This window comes from Fistularia commersonii, chromosome 6 (assembly GCF_037954325.1).
Source record: "Fistularia commersonii isolate RoL2024-O1a breed Wild chromosome 6, RoL_Fcom_v1.0, whole genome shotgun sequence".
Classification (NCBI taxonomy): Eukaryota; Metazoa; Chordata; class Actinopteri; order Syngnathiformes; family Fistulariidae; genus Fistularia; species Fistularia commersonii.
The window spans coordinates 19,567,719-19,579,958 of NC_141289.1; the positions used below are offsets into that span (position 1 = coordinate 19,567,719).

A 12,240-nucleotide genomic window follows, 5' to 3' on the forward strand; every position below is an offset into this window, starting at 1 on the left:
TTTTTTCTTTTACAAAATGAACGTTTTCTTTGTCTTATCACATCTAGTTTTACCTCCTTTTTCTGTATCACGCGCTATCTTGCCTTATTTTGTGTCCCTTGAAACTTTTGTTTCTTCCCCTTCACAATCTGCCTCATTTGTATTGTTCCGTCGAGCATGACGTGTTTTTAATGCAGTCTGACGATATTTTATTCCCCCTCTTTAAAATGATGAGTTTCTTCCGACTTTCCTCGGACGTTGTTACTTTTATCACTGTGTCGAACCGCGTGAATCCGGGACAAAAAAAATCACATAAAAAGTCGTCATGTTGCAAATAAATGGCATCAAATTGCAAAAAAATCCTTTGTTAGCGTTGACACGGTTACTCCATGGAATAACTAGCAGATTAGCATAACAGCATTTCATGTGTTCATTATAAGGCTCGATGCTAGTGTCGCTAATATATAACTGCAAGCATTGGCTGAATTGGTTAGCAAATACTTTTAGCATTGACACTGTGGTGTCAATGTAGCATTTGTCATCTTGTAGCATTTGTCATCTTAAAAATGTTAATGCTCCTAAAGGAGTAGGCAACTTAATTATAAGGAGAAAAAAAAAGCAAGGTTTGTGAAAAGGTGGTAAAAAAATCACAGCATGTCATGTGTGCATTATAAGGCTGCTAATGTTGCTAATATGTACCTGCAAGCATTCACTGAAGTGGTTAGCAAATACTTTTAGCATCAGCACTGTGGTGTCAATGTTGCACTTTTCATGATAGGACACTATCTTTGGAAAACGTTTGTGGAGAATGCAAATCAGTAATAAGGAAAATGGTGAATTTTTGAAATGGGGTAAAAAATCACAGGGTTTCATGTGTGCATTATAAGGCTGCTAATGCTAGATGCTAATGTTGCTAATATCCACTTGCACGCATTCGCTGAAGTGGTTAGCAAATACTTTTAGCATCAACACGGTGGTCCAGTTGCTACTGTGAGGGTAATGTTGGCCTCGTAGATGTTCTCAATGTTGCATTTGTCATGTTAGGACACTATCTTTGGAAAACTTTTAAGGTCCTACAGGAAAATGCAATTCAGTTATAAGGAAATAAAAAAGAAATGTTTGTTAAATGGTGGTAAAAAAAAAAAAAATCACCTAGCGATACCATTTAGTCACACCGATAAATGATCGCAGTCAAGAGAAAATAATACCGGATTTTATTTAGATAAAAAGCAAGATTCTGCAGTTGTTGCTAACAATGTGACCGCTTTGCTGTTTATTTCCAGCTGGAGAACGGCCGTCTCCTCAGCTCCGCCAACGCCACTTACGTTAGGACTTGCCTGATGTCCAATGGGAACGGAGCGGGAACCGGAGACGTCCCGGTATCTTGCCCCGATGTGCTCCCCGCCCTGCAGGACCCGCAGAAATCTGGATTTTTCCTGTGAAGCGTCCTGAGACGATGGAAAAAGAGAGAAGGTAGTAAAGAAAAAAAAAAAAAAAGAGAGCAGAAGAACTGTGCGACCGCCGGAGTCGGAGACGTTTCGATCGAGTTTTTACAAAGTCGTGAGAGGAAATGACTCGTTTCAGGTTCTGTTTCATAGCATTTGATTTCTCGGTCGAAACGCGTCACTCATTTTTAGTCCAAGAATCTGCGTCGCACAAGAAAACTGAAGAATCGGACTAGAAGTGCAAAGGAGGAGCCGCGTAGATCAGCCACGTTAGGAAGTAACGTTAATATTATTATTATTATTATTTGTTCGCACCCCGATTGAAGGTGTTCACGTCAGGAGAAGATTCGCGCCGGAACCGAAAACCGGATGGGATTTTTAGCTTTCAAGCCAAAACCGTGTTTTCCCGTCCCAGTTCAGAAAACACGACAATTCATGAAAACAAACGTGAGTCCTGCTTTATGCGGAAAGTCTCATGTTGATACTCACCGTTTCGCTCCACCATTACATGCTAATTACATTGTTTTTTTTTTTGTTTTTTTTTTATACAATCACTTCTCAACCTCCTGCTCAAGGTTTCGGTGCCATAAATGATCCAAAGAGTATCAGCACTGGATTATCCCATAAAGCGAGACGCACCTTCTTGGTTCATCTCTCTTCACGGTGGTTAGCATCGGTGTAGCTGCCTTACAGCCATCTTTACCTTCCGTTCCATCTCGGTGCTCATTCTGTTCGTTTTTTTTTTTTTTTTTTTTAATGTCTAATTCCACTTCCTGCATATCCTAGTGTTAACTCTCTGAACCCCCTTAAATGTCTAGCGTGACGTCTTCGTCGGCCATTTTCGGGCTGTTCTCCGACAGCAAACCTTTCTTCGCTAAAAGCTAAGCTAATAATCAAACCCCTGTTTATTTTCCGAAAATCGCATTATCATAATGTTTGCTGCTGGGATTTTTAGTCTGTTTCAGAGCCCCAAGAAAATGTCAATAAATTACCCTAAAATCCCCGACTTATCCAAGAAAGACTTTTCCTGAAGAATAACCTTTTTTTACCGATTATGATGATTTTACACGGCTTCATTTTCCAAAGTACTTTCAAGCCTTCCAGCATGTCTGAGGGTTCAGAGGGTTAACGGCGGCTGTTTTCTAAAGCACATTATAACTTTTCAGATTAATAACTCTCAACCTCTCCTCGGAGCTTGAGTACATTTCGGTGTCATCGGATATTAAATCACATTCAGAGGAAAAAAAAAAAAAAGGCTCACATCGGAGAGTTAATTTCTTTAATTTCACAGCTGAGATGGACGATGTGGGAATGAATGCAGTAAAATGACATGTTGGTTTGCCGAGCAGCGGCGCTCTTTGTATATGTGAGATATTTAAAAAAAAAAAAACTGCCGAAAAAGGCATCTTAATAAACGCCCGAAGCTTTTCTACTGTACCTGAACGCATCATCACAAGTCATCTTTAATGACAAAGTGCAGAAGAAGAATTAAAATAAGATTTGTCGCAGCAGCGTTACAATTCTAATGTCGATAAATGTAAACAGAGAGATAATTAGAAGACAACAGAGAACAACAACATTAATGATATGAATGGACAACAGAATGGGAAAAAAAAAAAGACAGTTAGGGTGAAAATAAACAACCAAAACAATGTAAACAGAGTGACAATAGAAATGACAAAAATAAAATATAAACAGATAAATATAAACAGAGGCAATTAGAAGACAACAGAGAACAACAACATTAATGATATGAATGGACAACAGAATGGGAAAAAAAAGACAGTTAGGGTGAAAATAAACAACCAAAACGACAACGTAAACAGAGTGACAATAGAAATGACAAAAATAAAATAGATAAACAAAAATAAGCAGGATGTGAATGGGAGTTGGGTATGATCTCCAGATCGAGGCGAATCGATGAGTCACGTGAATCGAATTAACATTATCGATGAATTCGCAATTTCGACGATCGCGAAAACCCAGGTGTTGAGTTGTGTAAAGTTAAACTGTGCTTTGACGAACAGCCCCGAACACACCGACGACCGCAAGACCTTCCGACCAAAACGAAAGCCGCCGTTTTGTTTCGTTATTCCGCTCTTCTTCGACGTTATAACTGTTTGTCCTGGTGCTTTTCATGGCAACAAAACCGTATTCCGCTCTTCTGCCGGTTGTCGTCGGGACGAGTCTTCAGCCGAAGACGAGCGTAGAGGATCTGATTTATCATAATGCTGCATTTTAGCCTATTTGAGGTTTACAACTATTTCTCGCATTTATATATATATAATATATATATAGATATACTCCAGACACAATCGGAGCACCTCTGATGTGTCGATAAGTGGCACTGAAATCCAACGTGAAAAAGCATTTTTTTGTTTCCTGACCGGAGACAGTGTGAAAATCTCCCGTTAATGCCTTGTCTGGTCTGGCTCGCGCCGGCCGGACTCCCGCTGACTTCATCCTCACTGAGTGCACTAACATGCTAATCCATTAAGGACCTAAATGTAAATAATAGATTACAAGCGAAGGCGGAAAAAGGAAGTGCATGTGTTTCAAAATAAAGACTAGAGGGCTTGTGTGTGTGTGTGTGTGTGTGTGTGTGTGAGAGTGAGAGACTGGGAAGTGTCACCGCTAAACCCGCGACGTGCGGAAACCAAAACCGTCGAGCAGGAAGCCTGGATCCGAGTTAAACCGGTCGCTAAGTGGATGACGGTGTTCGGGACGGGGCGGCTCGCGCCAGATCGCAACTTGATTTGTTAATTTAGGACGAATGAATGAATTATAACAACCGAGGTTAGTGCCGTTTCATTCATAAATGTTTTGACAAAAGCGAGGGTTATAGAAGTAAGTGAGATAAACTATAACGATCCCCCCATAGGGGACATTGTTTTGTCACAGTTGTGTTATCAGTAAATATAAATAGAGCCAATTCGAACAGTGTTTCCCAACCTTTTTTGAGCCACGGCATTTATTTAACATGAGGAAAATCACACGGCTAATAAATATGTCAAAAACATTTTTTAACGAATTAGAATGAAACCGTAGTCAATTTACTTAGTGTGAAATCTAATATATCTAATATCTGTAGATTCGTCAAGTTGCAATGCAAATTTCCCACTGATGTGCAACTTTTCCAGAACACTTTTTTCAATATCCGAAGACATGTCATCAATATGTCTGAAAATGGTATTATTTGAGAGAACTGGCTATTTCTTTATCAACGCCAGAGCCGAGCTTTTCTTCTCCAATGATTTTGCCGGCAGGTCGTATTAATGTTTTGCTGTTTGGATTTAGAGACGAGTTCAGCAACTTTATAGCGGCTTTCACCGCTTTCTCACTGGTCTTGGTAGTTTTCAACAACGCCGCCTGTTTGTTTACGCAGATAAAAGTACCGTCATTTCCGGGCGATAAGCCGCGACTTTTTCCACGTAAACAACGATGCGGCTAATATATGGACTTTTTTGGGTTGGGGGGGGGGACGCTGACGAGCTTCAGGACGCTAAAACGTTTCTCCTCGTCACGTCGGACCGATGAAATGACCGGGAAATTCTGAGTCCGTTCAACTCCGACACCGAAGAAGACGACTTTTGACGGTTTTAGCGCGCAGGAGGAAGACCGAGGTAGCGACCGGCTAGCCGGTGCGGCTAATATTGAGGTGCGCTCAATAGTCCGGAAATTACGGTACTTTTTATTTTAAAAATGTATCACACAAAGCGTCACTAATCACTCTGATACACAGATGCACAGGTTAATTCACTACCCGTCGCCATGGAATGGACACGCTGCCCACATGGACATAGGAAGACACGTTATTCGCGTTGGATAATCATTTTCGGACCAATCGGGTGAAAGTGGGCATTTTTCCGCGGCGCACCTGATGATCTCTCACGACACAGTGGTTGGGAAACACCGAATTAGAAGACCATTAAAAGATAGCAATGACATCCACAAAGAACAACATCAGGGATAAGAATTAGGCAACAGAATAGAAAAAAAAAACATTAATGGTGAGAAAAGACAACCACAACGACACTAATAAACCAAAAATAAGCGGGAGTCGGGTTAGGGTGCGACACGTGGACGGGTGGTGAGGTCGCGGTAGCGCAGATAAACTTCTGGACGGTCAGATTTTCGGGGAAAAAGTTCTGCACCGGGGCGAGATGATCCAGGATGCCTCCCGGTTGGTCCTTCACCCTCCCCACCGCCGCCCATTGAAGGTCCAGGTTCGGTCCCACCACCCGACGGGCTTTCCTCACCGGCTTGTCGAGCCTGTTGTCCTCACCGGTCCTGTAGATCGCTAGAAGGTCTCGAGAAGCTACAGGCGCCGAACGACCTCAGAGTGCATCTGGGTTTATTGTTCATGTGGACCTAAAGGGACTTGTAGGAGTCCACTATCTCCAGCTCCTCGCCCCCGATGGTGATCGGTACATGTCTCCTACGATTCTTCCGGAAGTCCAGCACCACCTCCTTGCTCTTGGAGGTGGTTACGTTAGAATAAAAATGTGAGGTCGTGATCCGACGCCGTCTTAGCATCGGTGGCACATCGAAGGAATGTAAACAAAGAAAGGACGTTTTGGAAAGAGACTAAATTCAGATGTTCAGGTTCGGCCAAAATGCGACGGCACAACAAAGTTGGACTCTTTGACTCAGTAGTTGACCGGAGAAGAAGGTTTAGCTTTCATGGATGAAATCTTCTGTCCAAAGTACGAGCGGCTGAGCGAAGGACCAAACAAAAAGCATTTATCTTACAAAGGACGACCGTGTCGGAATGAGGAATAACCAATAATTCGTTTAACACCGATTTCGTCTTTTGTGGCCGCCGCTATCGGTTGATTTAAAAGCGTCGTCATCCGTCATCCACTTCGAGTCAAACCACCCTGCGACCTTTCGCTGACCTTTCGCTGACCTTGCGGTGACCTTGCGGTGACCTTCCCGTGATCCACTGCTCTGACCTTCAGCCGCCTTCAAATCTTCTGAAAATCGCCATATTTAAGGTTACGCCGATGTCGTAACAAAGACTTTATCCCAAACTGCAAAACCGAGAAAAGTGAATTTGTTGGAAGGGTGAATTTACCAATTTATTAATACGAAATAAAAGAACAAAAAGCACTCTGAGGAAACAATAACCCAAATATAAATCGAATTTCACTGCCAGAATTAACCTTTAAAACCATAGCAAAACACAGATTAATAAAGATGTCGACAAAAAAAAAAAAAAAAAAAACCCTGCCAGATGATTAGATTAGAAAAATAATCATTTTAAATTTAAAATCAAAAAAAATATTTATCAAAAAAACATCTAGGAAAGAAAATCTTTTCTCAAGACGTTTAGAGGAAATAAAAAAAAACAACAGATTTTTCCAGCTGCTACATCCGTCACGTCACATTAATTGTAAATAAGAGCCGCAGTTTCTAACACGATATCATTATCGGAAATTATAACAAGCACCCGTCTGCAAAATGCACCGGATGCGGTTTGAATTTACTACATAAAAATTCCTTTTATCTTTTAAAAAGGTTAGAAAATAATTCACTTATATGACAGAGATACTGAGACGGCGTGTTCAGTGGTTTGTTTTCTGTGTAAATGAAGAATTCAGTGATTCTGCTGTGAAAACCAAGCGGAGGCACTGATTTCAACCAGACAGCATTTAGCATTTTAGCACTGACTCGAAAAACCAAATGACCGACACGTGAACACACACGTTTCTGCTGTCGCTCCATTGCTGAATGTCCTGTGTGTGTGTGTGTGTGTGTGTGTGTGCGTGAGAAAAGATTTTTATTTCATGACTTTTAAAAAGGTGCTGGTAAAGTTGAAGATGGCAGTTTTAGCTGGCGACAAACGCATTTACAGATACGCCTGGTTGGTTTTAGTGTTGTTTTCTTTTTACTTTTAAGCGATTATTTAAGCCAGTGGTTATGTAAGGAACACTTGTATAAAATCATTTTTCAGTGGCGCTTTAAAAAATAAATAAAAATATGTAAATAGCTGTTTTTATTTTCCTTTTTTTTTTTTTTTTTTTTTTTTTTTTTTAATGGCACTTCTTTGAAATCACTGCCCGTTCAAACCTCAGCACTGAAAGTAGTGTGGTAGTTCAAAAAAAAAAAAAAAAGGAAAAAAAAAAAAAAACATTAAATGACTCCATGTTGTGTTAATATTGTGTGTTCCATCTGTCACTTGAGCTGGATAGCGTGCCATAGCGGCGAGCGTGAACTCGCCGTCATTTCCGACTCCGAACATTTCAAAACACTGGATCCTCAGAAATCACCTTCCTGATTCCTCCAGTCGCGTGTCTGCAAATTGTTTTCTAACTGTTGAAATCAGTTTCTCCAGCCGCGGTTCTGGTTCGTTTTTTTTTTTGTTTTTTTTTTTTTAAGGCACACAGACTTGATTTTGTTATTTTTATCACTCGAGCTTGTAGTCGTATGTAAGCTTACGTTTTTGTTTTTTTTTTTCTTTTCTTTTTCTTTTTTAAAATGCAGTTTGTCTCCGAGCCGTGTGTCCCAATGTGCTCTTGGATCCTTGAAATAAAGGATTTTGTGCAATCACACATCCCGCCTCTGTCTCTTACTAGCTCAGGTTTTACCGTTCAAAAAGCAATTTAAAGCCATTTCCCAACAGTTAAAAAAAGCCTTTATTTGAATTTAAATTAAATATAAATTTATAATTAATCAACACGCCATATAACGTTATTTTATTTATTTTTTTGCCTTTATTTTTTAAATGAATGAACGGCTGCAGAGGAAACAAAATGACATTTCTGCATACAACAAAACAAGAGTGATAAAAATATTTTAACACAATGTTACAAGATCGCCATTGTCTTCAAATTTAAAATGACATTTAGAAAATGAACAAACTAAAATAAAATACATTTAAATTCAATTTAATTCAATTAAATAAAATAAATTATTTTCAAAAGCCGCATGCGGGTTCCAGACCCCTGAGCGTATCTTGTTTTTCCGGAAAAAAAAACACTTCCTCATCACCTGACGCTCCGAAGAGTCACAACCACCAATCAGACGCCTGAGAAAGGCAGGAAATAACATCCAGACTTGGGCTGTTGTTATTTCCAAACATCTTGGATTGGATTTTCAGCATTAATTACCGATTTTATGTCCTCTCTCAGTATGTTCACTTGTTTTTTTTTTTTTTTTTTTTGCTTTCAATTTCTGCTCAATAATAAACTGAGCAGCGCATTTGAGCAAAAACCCATTGAAATTTAAAAAAAAAAATTTAAAAAAACGGATCCACGTTAATCTGATAAAGACGTCTTTCAAGGAACCAGGCTTTAAAATTTGATAGAAAATTGACTTTGAAATAAGAATATTTGAAATTGGCGAGAAATCATTGTTTTCACGTAGCAAGGATTCCTGAAAGGTTAGGCTAGAAATAACTTAAATAAAGGAAATCAGCTACTTTTGATCCTAGAAATAGTGACGAGAAAAGGAATAATCGGAAGAAATAAAAAATGTAAAGTTATAAGAAAACAGCATTCTAGCAGTGACTTGAAAACTAAACAACTGACACGTGAACACGTGTTTCTGCAACTTTTAAAATGCTGGTAAAGTTGATGATGGCGGTTTTAGCCAGTGACAAACGCAATTACAGTACATCCCCTTTTTTTCATTTTTTGCTATAAATTTCCGCCTAATGACAAATTCTGCACGGTGGATGTGAGCACAAACCCATTGAAATAAAAAAATAAAAAATAAAAAAAGCACGTTAAAATGACAAAGACGTGTCAAAGTACCAGGCAACAAAATTTTATAAAAAAATAAGAATATTCAAAATTGGCAAGAAGTTATTGTTTTCACATCGCAAGAATCCCTGAAAGCTACAAATGACTTAAATATGGGAAATCAGACACTTTTGATTCGAGAAACAGTGATGGGAAATAGAATAACAGGAAGAAATGAAAAATTTAAAGGTAAAAGAAAAGTAGTAACGGAGTGAAAGCAGTCGGAGGTTTCCTGCGAAGGCGGCGGTCCAGAACCCCGAAGAGACGCCGGAACCTCGGAGGGTTTAAACACCGAAGTGACGCACGACACCAACAACCTGAGGATGCTTTTAGCCGCCGTCACTGAACCCGACACACACACACACACACACACACTCTTCACCTCCTTCCCCTCCGCTTTTATGCTTTTTACACCAGCCAATGTGTGAACTCGCACCCGGCCAAAAGCAAACAAACACACACTGATACCAGCGGAGACCCAGCGGTTCGTCCGACACATTCGGGCTTTTATTTAGTCCTCAAGTCATGGAGGAGTTCACCCTGCGGGGGCAGCGGCTCCTCTTCCCTTGTTGTTGTCATGGATGATGTTGCCTCCACTTCAACTTTCTGGTGTTTGGCCGAAGTGACACTGAGCCGCTGCGACTCAAGAGACGGAAAAAAACATTTTCGGTTAGCGACCGAGCTACGATGCTGCTAATGACAGCAGCGGCGTCTGAAGAGACCGGTCACTTTATATGTGAATTTTGCACCATTCCAGAAAATTTTATTCTTGAAATACGCTAAAGAATTGCTGATACCAATACGAGAGGGAGAAAATCAAAATTTGAAATTGGCGCGGTATGCCCGGCGTTAGCTCCCGCTACTGGAGTACGCTTCATGGCGCCACCACATCTTCTGAATCGGCGCCACTTGGGTACAAATTTTTTAAAATACGAAGAAATTCAATCAAAATTTTACTTTTAAAATCCGAGAAAAAAAAAACGAAAATCAAAATTCAAAATTTCCACGGTACGCGCTAAGCAAGCTCCCGCAACTCCACGACGCTTCATGACGCCACCGCATCTTCTGAATTGGCGCCACTCAGTTCGAATTTTTTTAAATACGAAGCAATTCAATCAAAATTTTACTTTTAAAATCTGAAAAAAAAAAAAAAAAATCAAAATTCAAAATTTCCACGGTACGCGCTAATCAAGCTCCCGCAACTCCACTACGCTTCATGACGCCGCCGCATCTTCTGTATTGGTGCCACTCGGGTACGAATTTTTTTAAAATACGAAGCAATTCAATCAAAATTTTACTTTTAAAATCCGAAAAAAAAAAAAAAAAAACGTCATGATCAATTGCAAGAGTGAGAAAATCAAAATTCAAAATTTCCGCTGTACGCGTTTAGCGAGCTACCATAACTCCACTACGCTTCATGATGCCACCGCGTCTTCTGAATTGGCGCCAATCGGATACGAATTTTTTAAAATACGCAGCAATTCAATCAAAATTTTACTTTTAACCCTCTCAGGCTCAAATTAAGTTGTGGCGTAATTAGCTAAGTAGCATTTAGCTGTCGCAAATCTGCAACATCTGCCTGGAGAGGGTTAAAATCTGAAAAAAAGACGACTCAGGTATACATTTTTTAAGATACATTGCGATTTGAGCAAATTTTTATTCTTGAAATACAAAAAAAAGAAAAATCATGATAAAATATGCGAGTGAGAAAATCAAAATTCAAAATTCACGCGGTGCGCGCCAAGTTAGCTCCCACAACTCCACTAGGCTTTGTGACGGCGCAGCATCTTCTGAAATCGCGCCGCGCAGGTAAAAAATTTTATTAGATACGAATCAATTCAATCAAAATTTATTCTTGAAATCCAAAGAAAGATGTCGTGATAAATTGCAAGAGTGATAAAATCAAAATTCAAAATTTCCACGCAGTACGCGCTAAGCGAGCTCCCGCAACTCCACTACGCTTCATGACGCCACCGCGTCTTCTGAATTGGCGCCACTCAGATATGAATTTTTTAAAATACGGAGCAATTCAATCAAAATGTTTCTTTTAAAATCCGGAAAAAAAAATTTCATGGTCAATTGCAAGAGTGCGAAAAATCAAAATTCAAAATTTCCACGGTACGCGCTAAGCGAGCTCCCGCAACTCCAATACGCTTCATGACACTGCCGCATCTTCTGAATTGGAGCCGCGCAGGTAAAACATTTTATAAGATATGAAGCAATTCAATAAAAAAAAATTCTTGAAATCTAAAAATAGATGTCATGATAAATTGCAAGAGTGAGAAAACCAAAATTCAAAATTTCCGCGGTATACGCTAAGCGAGCTCCACTAGGCTTCATGACGCCACCACATCTTCTGAATTGGCGCCACTTAGGTACCATTTTTTCAATTTACAAAGCAATTTAAGCAAATTTAATCTTTGATATATGAAAAAAGAAGTTTCATTATAAAATTTGAGAGCGAGAATATCAAAATCCGAAATTTGCGTGGTAGGCGCCAAGCGAGCTCCCGCAACTCAATATGTTCATGGCGCCGCTGCATCTTCTGAATTGGCGCAGATGAGGTATTTTTATTTTATTTTCTATCCTTGTTATTGTCGCTCCATTCACACCTTGCTTATCCAATGTTTCTCCTTTTTTTTTTCCATTCTGTTATTTATTTTCATCCAGACTGATGTTGTCGTCACTCGTTTATATGTCTCTATTTTATATTTATATACATGTTTATTAATATGGTTATTGTTGCGCTGCTGTGAAGACCAATTTCCCCGACGCTGATCAATAAATTAATATCTTATCTTACGTCCGTGATGAATTAAATTCATATCTTAAGGAGCCGCTGACGGTTGTACCGTAAAAATTGGAGAAAATTTCAGAGAGATCGTTTTATCGTTGTGCAACTGTCAAATAGAACTGTTATTATGGAGGAAAAAAATTCAAAAACAATGCTTACTTTTCCTGTATTGATGCTTTAAATGCAGGCGGAACAAAAGCTGCGGCGCCGAAAGACGTAAATAGACCAAAAAATGTGTCGGGTTCTTGGAAAAACGTTGCGTCCGAGGGTCAATTCA

At 39.6% G+C, this 12,240-nt stretch overlaps 1 protein-coding gene across 1 annotated transcript in view; it reads left to right on the forward strand.

Moving 5' to 3' along the window:
- LOC147233582 (aryl hydrocarbon receptor-like) overlaps nucleotides 1–6,651 on the forward strand; it is a 44,371-nt gene extending 37,720 nt beyond the window's left edge. The window contains exon 11 of the mRNA XM_086148551.1: nucleotides 1,263–6,651. Within this exon, the coding sequence (XP_086004677.1) occupies nucleotides 1,263–1,421 (159 nt within the window). The 3' untranslated portion in view covers nucleotides 1,422–6,651. The remainder of the gene's footprint in view (nucleotides 1–1,262) is intronic.
- Nucleotides 6,652–12,240: the final 5,589 nt, after the last annotated feature.